Genomic DNA, 11,093 nt, shown 5'->3' on the forward strand with positions numbered 1-11,093 from the left:
TCTCCAAAGTGATGTGTCCAGAACTTATGCAAATTACTCTGTTCCAACGCACTTGTATGTTATCCTCAGTATAAATATCAGAGACTTAGAGACAGACCTATGAGCAGCCTTGATGCATATTCTGTATGTGAATCAACTCTCTCTCCTTCTTGCAAGAATAAATGTCCTGTTTAATGATTTTTACATCGGCATTGAGTGAATTTTTTATTACAATGAAAAACCCAACTGCGTCATCATTAGACTGTCAGAGCAACTGCTTAGTTTAAAGAGCAACATAGTCTACAGAAGGCTGACAGGACTTGTGTCTAGACCGCTGTTAATGAAGCTTAAGTATCAATTCAGTCAGGAACACTATATCTTCTCTTCTTTTCATTCTTAATCTCTCTCTCCTTGTGATTACTCTATAAACTGATTGTGGGCGTTCACTTTAAATTAACCAACCAGATTCTGCAGTTTCCTTGAAGCCAATCACATTGCTGTCAAACTTTAAAAAGTGTTCTCCTCTCTGCTGCTGTCAGTTGTCATTTCAGGTCTAAGCAGATGTGACCCTCCTCCACCCCAGTCACCTCCAGTCAGCATCACAGTCATGCTCCTCATTCGTCATCAGATTGCAGCAACTCCCTTCATCACCACCACCACCAGTGTCTGGACTCCAGGGGGGATTGGGCCTTATCTGACCTCATCACTACCCTCGGTGATATTGCTTCAGGATGGAGTCCAATCGCCAAAGACTTTGCACTATTCATATTTTATCCATGTATAATAAATCATTGTTATATTCGAATCAAGTCTTTCCTGATTGAAATGTCGTTAGTGTCATTAGTGCCCCAGAGCTCAGATAGAAACTATGAAGGTAAAGCTGCATGAAATGTTGTTTAAATGCTACTTTGGTAGTAAGTGGTAAGTATTCATGTGTTGGTTATCTTACTTCATACATGTAAACCAAACTAAACGGCAAACACTGTTAACACATTTGGAGTTCACAGTCGCAAAATGTCATCTTATTAAAAATGATTCAAATTCTCCAAACACACCAAAAACACACACGCACTGATTTATGGTTTCAAGGTCCCGCAGACAACATTTGTAAGAATGTAAGCAGTAGCACACAGCATGATCAAATAAGTTGATCAATGGATTCATTTATTGTGATTTGACTTGTATGTGATTATTATATATAATCTTCATCAAATGTTATATATTTAAACATGGTATATACCAAGCCAGTGTGACCCCTGTATGCTGTGCAGTATGTATTGTCTCATGGTCCAATGTTGCACAAGCACCAGAGATCTTGAAACTATTAGAAAAATGATACTGAGTCATAATTCAAAATAACACTTATTCATGATGTTACACTTAAGGTGATGTAAATTGTTAACTCTTAAAACAAACAATACTATATTCCACATAATTCTTTTTGTACATTTTGTAAATTATCAGAGAGGTCACATTCATTGGTCAGGAATAAAAATCTACATTTTGAAGAGGGAAAAAATCAAATAAAAAGGAACTAAGAAAATATTACATTTCAACTGATAGCTAGCACTCAGATTTATATCCAGCAGATATTGTATGTATATTTGCCCTTACATTTAAACACACAGTAAAATCAGATGCCCTGAGATGTAGCTGCCTTTAGTCAGACAGGGGGAGACTTCTACTCAATATTCTCCTTCCATTGACTGAGATCAAAGGCAGGGATGTCTTTACATTCAGTGAAACTGGACCTTGTAGAGTACTGGAAGGGCTGTGCTGGTACATCAGTGATACCAGTGTTGTCACAGATGATACGGGCGAGTGAGGTGTTCCTCAGGGAGTCCCTCTGGGCCTCAGTGAAAACTCCCTTGTTCTCCCACCAAAGTCTGAAATTGGTAGTTAATGTTTAAAAGTGCGGGTAACACAACTATCTGCACATATTTAGTACATGTCAGCCAATAATGCATTTTTAGTGCTTACCGGTCTCCCTGGCGGATCCGCTGGAACTGAGTGGAAATCAGGCAGGCAAACAAAGGTCCGACTCTTCCTCCGGGGACAAACCGCTCAGCCACTCCTCCCAGCCACACATCAATGTTGTCAGGTGTTTTGTAGAGTTTCAGCAGTTTCGCGGCCAGCTTCTTATTTTTCAGCACTTTTGACAGCTGTTGCTTATTTTTGGGCTGCGGCAGCCCACAGAACTTACGCCATTGGTTGTAGCCTAAAAAGGGGCACAAAGGGTGAAAATGTAGCCATGTTTAAGATAAAGTATGTCTGCATAAAATTCTAGAGGTACAAGAAAATAAATAGAAAGACTCATTGAGAGTTATAGGCTACCAGGGAGTCCATGGTCTCTTCCTCTCTGCATGTTGAGGGCGGCCAGATCCAGTGCCAACTCACTGGTGAATTTAAAGAGCCTGTCCCTCAGCTCATCAGACATCATGTTATCCTGTGTGTTCAGTTTGGCCGGACGACCCACCAGGCCCCTGATGATTGAGTCCACACCACCTGAGGAACACGAGGGGACATTTTAAGTGTTCGCTAGTGCTGCTGATTCCACTGAGAATCATGACCTCATACACTCTGCAACTCATTGTAGTTTTTAACTGCTTTAATAATAATGATAATATTCACAATATTATAATAGTAATAATAATAATGTACACAAAAATATGAATAAGAAGAATAAGCTATTATATGCACTTCAATATCATTTCTTACTTTTAAGTAAAGTTAACTAACTCTAACCCTAACACTTTTTCAGTGTTGTCATGTAAGAATGCATCCAACTGTTTCATTGGAGACTCGATCGTGAGGAACGTGAGGAGAAAAGCGGCGGCTACTTTTTGCTTTCCGGGCGCAAAGGTAACTGACATCCTGGAAAAGTTTCCCAGCATCTTGGCCAAACGCCCACTTGCCCAGGACTTGGTCGTGCATGTGCGAGGCAATGACATTTCCAACCAGTCCTCTGAAATACTGAAACAGGATTTCAGCATTCTTCTGGACTCCCTTGAGGTCCATGGTAAACGGGTCTTGTAATGGTAAAAATATGCATTTGAACTTTGTGTCCTCGATGTGAACTCGCAGTGAACTCGAAAACGTACGTGTCATCTATTAAAACCCTTTTATGACGACTGGCCCCCATTTGGGGCCCTAGCGAGACCGTTTAGCGTGGTAGTGTGTCGTAGAATGCACTTTTCATAAACAAATATAGTTAATCCTCCACACATATTATGTACCGAATTAATGACAAACGTCTGGGCAAAATCATCATACCCGCCATTTTACACACTGCAAACACAATTATACATGAACTAATATATCTAGAAGATTTACCACAATAACACGTATTTTTCACCACAAAACCTGCGTATTATGCATTCCGTTTGCATCTGTCATCACAAAGCCGGCAGCTGTCATGGCGGATTGATACATAAAACAGCAGTAGGACTCATCCCCGAGTCGATTCACGGCTGTCTCGTTCCTCTCCGTCAAACCGTTTAAAAGTTACATAAACAAAGCCAGCGAAACGCAGTACCACTCCACAGAAAACAAAATTGTAACTCAGCGTACCTTTTGGTGGTTTTCGTGAGGAAAAATGCAGCTAATCCATTCAAATCAGAATGGCGTTTCTGGGAGGTTTTGGGACTAAATGGCCAGCATTCAGTCAGCTGGACCAATGAATTTAGACATGGGGGTTGTGCCAAGCATATCGAGATTTTTAGTGGATAACAGGCTGTCAATCTTCTAAATAACTCGCCTACTGCTTTCGTTAGGCTCTTCCGCATTCAACAAGGTGTCACATGATTAAATCCGCCAATCACAGGCCTTACAAAGGCTTAAAGAGACACGGACTGAGAGGAGAATATTTTATGGAGAGATATGACAGCTGAAAATGGCTCAAAATGACTCAAAATGATGCCAAACTGCTTTATTAGGATTATTGAATACTCTTAGTGATAAGACAAGTGAATATATAGTTAATATATAGTTATATAGTATATAAAATTAGAATAGAGCAGCACAACAGCTGGTTCCAAAAATGAGAATTTGGCTTGACTCAGACCTCATTTATACTGGCCTGCTTCACTCAATCGAAGTAAAATTTGTTTGTGGAGACTGTAAACACGTTGTGCAATGATTTGGGAGAGTTTTTAGCTTTCATCTGCGTCATTAAAAAAATATATTCATGCTGTCAGTGCATTTTTTTTTCAGGCGAACCTGAAACTTTTTCAATTTTTCAAAGCGTATAGACAAATTTCATTATGTGGAAATAAGATTCCACTTTCTGACCCTTAGTTGTCCATCGCTTGTTTCTAGGCAGATTACATATTTTTACAGGACTAATGACATTTAATTGAAGGTAAAGCATTATTATCAAAATAATACACAACATGAATTCATATTTCTTTATTATTCATATATCTCCTCCGCGAATCGCCACCTTATCGTGGTGGAGGAGTTTGAGTGGCTCAGTGATCCTGGGAGCTATGTTGTCCGGGGCATTAGCCCCTGGTAGGGTCTCCCAAGGCAAACAGGTTTCAGGGGAGAGCCCAGACTAAGAGCGGTTCAAAACAACCCCTATGATAGTTAGCCCACGGACTACAGCCACCTCGCCCGGACCAGGGAAACTGGGGCACCCTCCCAGAGCCAGACCCAGGAGGGGAGCTCGTAGGCGAGCGTCTGGTGGCCGGGCCTTTGCCCATGGGGCCCGGTCGGGCTCAGCCCGAATAAACACCATGGAGCAGCCACCCTGTGGACCCACCACCCGCAGGGACAAGCATCGGGGTCGGGTGCTATGCAGACCGGGCAGTGGGTCGGGCGGGAGGCCCGGGCATGCCGATCGCCGGCGGCATAGACTAGCTCTAGGGACGTCGAACGTCACCTCGCTAGCGGGGAAAGAGCCGGAGCTGGTGCAGGAGGTGGAGCGATACCAGCTAGAAATAGTTGGACTCACCTCCACACACAGCGTTGGCTCTGGAACCAAGCTCCTGGAGAGGGGTTGGACTTTGTCCTTTTCCGGAGTTGCCCAGGGTGAGAGGCGCCGGGCGGGAGTGGGGATACTCACGAGCCCCGGGCTGAGCGCCGCTGTGTTGGAGTTCTCCCGGGAGAACGAGAGGGTCCCCTCCATGCGCCTTCGGGTTGCGGGGAGCAAGGCTCTGACTGTGGTTTGTGCTTATGCACCAAACAGCAGTTCGGAGTATCCGGCCTTCTTGGAGTCGGTGGGAGGGGTCCTGGAAAGGGCGGCGCTTACCGACTCCATAATTCTCCTGGGGGACTTCAACGCTCACGTGGGCGATGATGGAGAAACCTGGCGGGGGGTGATTGGGAGGAACGGCTTGCCCGATCTGAACCCGAATGGTGTTTCGTTATTGGACTTCTGTGCTTGCCACGGTTTGGCCATAACGAACACTATGTTCGAACATAAGGTGGCTCATAAGTGTACCTGGTACCAGAACACCTTAGGCCGGAGATCAATGATCAACTTTGTAATCGTATCATTTGATCTGCGGCCGTATGTCTTGGACACTCGGGTGAAGAGAGGAGCAGAGCTGTCAACTGATCACCACCTGGTGGTGAGTTGGATCAGATGGCAGGGGAACCGGTTGGAAAGACCCGGCAAACCCAAACGTGTAGTGAGGGTGAACTGGGAACGTCTGGCGGAGGACCCTGTCCGGGAGGTCTTTAACTCCCACCTCCGGAAGAACTTCTCACACATCCCGAGGGAGGTTGGGGACACGGAATCCGAGTGGACCATGTTCAAAGCCTCTATTGTGGACGCGGCCGCTAGGAGCTGTGGCCGGAAGGTCATCGGTGCCTGTCGTGGCGGCAACCCGAGAACCCGGTGGTGGACACCGGAGGTGAGGGAAGCCGTCAAGCTGAAGAAGGAGACCTTCAAGGCCTGGTTGGCCCAGGGGTCTCCTGAAGCAGCTGACAGGTACCAGCAGGCCAGAAGGGCTGCAGCTGCGGTGGTCGCGAATGCTAAAACTCAGGCATGGGAGGAGTTCGGGGAGGCCATGGAGAAGGACTTTCGGTTGGCCTCAAGGAGGTTCTGGCAAACCATCCGACGGCTCAGGAAGGGAAAGCAGGGCTTACCCCAGGCTGTTCTCAGCAGGGGGGGAACTGCTAACCCGGACGGAGGACATCGTCGGGCGGTGGAAAGAGCACTTTGAGGAACTCCTAAACCCGACCAACATGTCCTCTGCAGAGGAGGCAGCGCCTGAAGATCTAGGGGGAGGCTCACCCATATCCCTGGCAGAGGTCGCTGAGGTAGTTAAAAAGCTCCTTGGTGGCAAGGCGCCGGGGGTGGATGAGATCCGCCCTGAGATGCTGAAGGCGCTGGACATAGTTGGGCTGTCCTGGCTGACACGCTTCTTCAATGTCGCATGGGGGTCGGGATCAGTGCCCATGGAATGGCAGACCGGGGTGGTGGTTCCCATCTTCAAAAAGGGGGACCGGAGAGTGTGCTCGAATTACCGGGGTATCACACTACTCAGCCTCCCGGGGAAGGCTTATGCCAGGGTGCTGGAAAGGAGGCTCCGACCGCTTGTCGAACCTCAGATTCAAGAGCAGTGCGGATTCCGTCCCGGCCGTGGAACAGTGGACCAGCTTTTTACCCTCGCAAGACTACTGGAGGGGTTCTGGGAGTTTGCCCAACCAGTCTACATGTGCTTTGTGGACTTGGAGAAGGATTTCGACCGGGTCCCTCGGGGGGGGTCTTGTGGGGGGTGCTGCGGGAGTATGGGGTGCCGGACCCGTTACAACGGGCGATCCGGTCTCTGTACGACCGCAGTAGGAGCTGTGTCCGCATTCTCGGCAATAAGTCAGACACGTTCCCGGTGGGTGTTGGCCTCCGCCAGGGCTGCCCTTTGTCACCGGTCCTGTTCGTGATTTTCATGGACAGAATATCTAGGCGCAGCCTGGGGGCGCAGAACGTCAGTCTCGGGGGTCTCGGGATCGCCTCTCTTCTATTTGCAGATGATGTGGTCCTGTTAGCCTCCTCGGATCGTGACCTCCAGCATTCACTGGGGCGGTTTGCAGCCGAGTGTGAAGCGGCGGGGATGAGAGTTAGCACCTCCAAATCTGAGGCCATGGTGCTCTGCCGGAAACCGGTGGATTGCTCCCTCCAGGTGGGGACGGAGTGCCTACCTCAAGCGAAGGAGTTCAAGTATCTCGAGGTCTTGTTCACGAGTGAGGGTAAAATGGAGCGGGAGATCGACAGACGGATCGGTGCAGCTGCAGCAGTAAAGCAGGCGCTGCACCGGACCGTCTTGGTGAAGAGGGAGCTGAGCCGGAAGGCAAAGCTCTCAATTTACCACTCGGTCTACGTTCCTACCCTCACCTATGGTCACGAACTCTGGGTCGTGACCGCAAGGACAAGGTCGCGGCTACAAGCGGCCGAAATGAGTTTCCTCCGTAGGGTGGCCGGGCTCAGCCTTAGAGATAGGGTAAGGAGCTCGGTCATCAGGAGGGAGCTTGGAGTAGAGCCGCTACTCCTTCGCGTCGAAAGGAGTCAGCTGAGGTGGTTCGGGCATCTAATTAGGATGCCTCCTGGACGCCTCCCACTGGAGGTTTTCCAGGCACGTCCAACTGGGAAGAGACCCCGGGGAAGACCCAGAACACGCTGGAGAGATTACATCTCCCAGCTGGCCTGGGAACGCCTCGGGATCCCCCAGAATGAGCTGGAACATGTTGCCGGTGAGAGGGAGGTCTGGGTCGGCCTGCTTGACCTGCTGCCACCGCGACCCGACCCCAGATAAGTGGTGGAAAATGGATGGATGGATGGATGGAAATAAGATTAAATTTATTATATTTACATCAAGTATAAAACATGTTACCTGCATATCGTGAGTTAAAGGGAAAATGCAACTACATTGTGGATGAAGTGTCTTTATTCTTTGATTTGAGGGTTGCTGGAAAGATAATTCAATTAATAATATCTGACTTACTGATATGTATGTGTTCAGGATATTTCTGACCACATCCAAACAAAAATCAAACATGCTAACTGTACCAATTAATATATTTTATGAAGTACAAACTGTGAACTGAAATTGTACCTACAAATAGCTAATTTCTGAAATGTTTAAGGTGCTATAAAAAATATTCTTGTCAATATTTTCATACGACTGATGCATGTATCTTCAAGATTTCGTTGACTCCACCCATACTCAAAATCAGACATTTTTACTGTACCAATTAAGAGATATTTCAAAGTAAAAGTCACACGTTTGTACTGAGAAAACATCAAATAACTAAATATTTCAGGTGCTATAAAAAGTATTTTCTCAATAATTCCATACAATGACTGATGTATATTTGTTCAGGGCATTGTTGAATCCACCCATACAAAAAATCTAACAATTTTACTGTTTAATAGATATTTCAAAGTAAAAGTCATACATCTGTACCAAAAAAATCTAATAAGTGAATATTTGAAGTGTTATAAAAACTAATTTCTCAATAATTCCAGACAATGACTGATGTACACAAGTTGAGGAAATCTCTGACTACACATATACAGAAAATTAAACAATTTAACTGTACCAATTAAGATATCTTTGTGATGACCCCTCCCTTCTATTAGGGGTCTGTGTCCTGTTTGCTGTCTGTCTTTCAAGATGTTAATCGGCCACTGATGAGCGACACCTGAGCCTAGTTTGGTCCAAGCTATGAAGGCTCTCCCTCCTGGTTCTCTCTGAGTGACACATTGAGGTGGTCTGCTATTAACCTGTAGTGAAATTATTTTGTAACTATGCACCATTTCCTCTAAAATCTAATCTGAAATTCAAAGGAAGTTGGCTCATGAATGACATTTTGACAGGCTTTAATTTTGAAATGCTACACCAGAATGTCCTGGTTCTCTCTCAGTAAAAATGTCAGATTTTCAGTATGGGTGGAGTCAACGATGCCCTGATTACATATACATCAGTCATTGTATAGAATTATTGAGAAAAATATTTTTATAGCAGCTGAAATATTCAGTTATTAGATATTTTCTCGGTACAGACGTATGACATTTACTTTGAAATATTTCTTAATTGGTACAGTTAAAATGTCGGATTTTCAGTATGGGATGAGTCAACGATGTCCTGAACACATATACATCAGTCATTGTATGGAAATATTGACAAGAATATTTTTATATTTCCTTAAACATTTCAGAAATTAGCTATTTGAAGGTGCAATTTCAGTTCAGTTTGTACTTCATAAAATATCTTAATTGGTACAGTTAACATGTTTGATTTTTGTTTGGATGTGGTCAGAAATGTCCTGAACACATACATATCAGTAAGTCAGATATTATTAATTTCGTTATCTTTCCAGCAACCCTCAAATGTACTTAATGTTAATATAATTAATTTCATCCCATTTCCACAAATGCAATTTGTTTATACGCTTGGTTGACATCCTATTTTGGAAACCAGATGTTGTCTCACGTTAATCTTTCCGCTAACTTTGCAAAGTCGTTCGCTCGCTCCCGATCTGTGCCGTTTGAATGCGTTTACCGTGAATTTCAGCATATACCGTAGGTGCACTAATATTTAAGTGTCTGCTGGGTTGACCACGGAGAACCGAGTGTCTGCTGACTTGACCGCAGTGACTAGGGCTGCCTACAACACTTCTCCGTGGATGACAGACGCTGTCTGCTCCCTGAGACCGAAGTGTTGCAGGACAGAGCGGCTCTGGAAAGCCACTGGGCTAGAAGTGCATCGTACATATCTCAAAGACCTCAGAGTTTCTTTTAATGCTGTAAAGAAAGCAAGAACTGCTTACTTGGCAAACTTAATTTAAGATTAAGATTTTGTTAGACACAATTAATACAATTGTTTCACTGTCATTCACGATGCTGGAAAGGATTTAAAAGGCAATCGATGGAAGAGAAAGAAATTATGTTTTTTTCTGCTTTCACTGATAATTCTAGAGAAATATGCCAGCCTCACCCAGTGTAAGACTGTTATATACGTATGGATTTCTGGAGGATCTCTCGGAGGATTGTTTGCTTTCCTGCACATTCGCTCAGCTCTATGGCACTCTTCAGACGTATTTACTCAGTATTATTGTAATAAGCCTCCAGCCATCAGTGGCAGCACAGATTGCAGAGCAGAGCTCTGAGCAAGTAAGAAAATATACACCCTATTGCAGTGGTTCTCAAACTTTCCTATCTTAAGGCCCACTTCTGATTTTAAAAATCTCAGGGAATCACCTCTCAAATCATGAGAAAAACAGATAACATGACAAAAAATAGAGAAAAAATAAACAGGGCTTTTAATAGGCTAAGTGTTCCACTTTCTGCTCTAATGACCAAAATAAATAGTCACCTCTACCATCACTGCCTGCCATTACGAACCCAAATATATTGTATTCATGGTCACCTTTACACATGCTTTGAAACATACAGTATACTGATACTTATTAGTTTCAACAACAGATACATTTTGTGTCCCTGGACTGAGGAAATGTCAGCCCACTAATGGCAAAACAGGTTTGTCTTACCTGATGATGAGTCGTGATTGGTGTGGTGACATTCAAACCTAACTGGTCTCTAATATTTTCAATTAAGGTGAAAAGACCTTGGCATTACCTTCAAAGACGATCCTCCACGGTGTGAAGAAGGATTTGTGCAGCAATGGGCTGGGGTAAACAGGGTGCTCCTCGTACGTCTCATTAAGACGAAACATGTGGGGCTGGACCATCAGGTGAGCGAATCGGTAGGCAGCTGTGGCGAACACATTGGAGATCGAGGGGTCCACGTGTTCATCATAACCAGGGTAGGTAGAAAGATGACTGGCAATGAAGTCTGGACCAACAATGTGACCTAAGTATTCTCTGAAAGTGAGAACCTAACAGACAGAAAATACACTGAGTTGATTGAACCACGTGAAGACAAACCAATATTTCTGTAATCCATGCAGCTAAACGTGTCTCTAACCTGTGAATATCCTCCCATGATTTTACGTGCTTCTTGATAGAGTCTCTCTCCGTCCCAGTGAGTATTGAGCTGTGCCAGATGATAAACCAGACGGTTGTGCTCACGCAGGAACAGTGTGTGTAAAGCGGTCAGACCAATTTGCTCATTGGACCGCTCGTCACCTTTAAGGTCAGATAAAATGAGG

General features: G+C 44.9%; 1 protein-coding gene across 1 annotated transcript; it reads right to left on the reverse strand.

Annotated features, from left to right (window-relative positions):
• Positions 1–710: 710 nt before the first annotated feature.
• On the reverse strand, positions 711–11,013 carry LOC116377419 (eosinophil peroxidase-like). Its single transcript, XM_031839058.1, has 5 exons — positions 10,910–11,013; positions 10,562–10,820; positions 2,314–2,484; positions 1,960–2,197; positions 711–1,865 (listed from the first exon to the last, which is right to left on the reverse strand). Exons 1-5 carry the CDS (start codon positions 10,925–10,927, stop codon positions 1,661–1,663), a joined length of 891 nt encoding a protein of 296 aa, XP_031694918.1. The 5' UTR covers positions 10,928–11,013; the 3' UTR covers positions 711–1,660.
• Between the last annotated feature and the right edge of the window lie 80 nt (positions 11,014–11,093).

Source organism: Anarrhichthys ocellatus, unplaced genomic scaffold (genome assembly GCF_004355925.1).
Source record: "Anarrhichthys ocellatus isolate YVR2014 unplaced genomic scaffold, GSC_Weel_1.0 scaffold1227, whole genome shotgun sequence".
NCBI lineage: Eukaryota > Metazoa > Chordata > Actinopteri > Perciformes > Anarhichadidae > Anarrhichthys > Anarrhichthys ocellatus.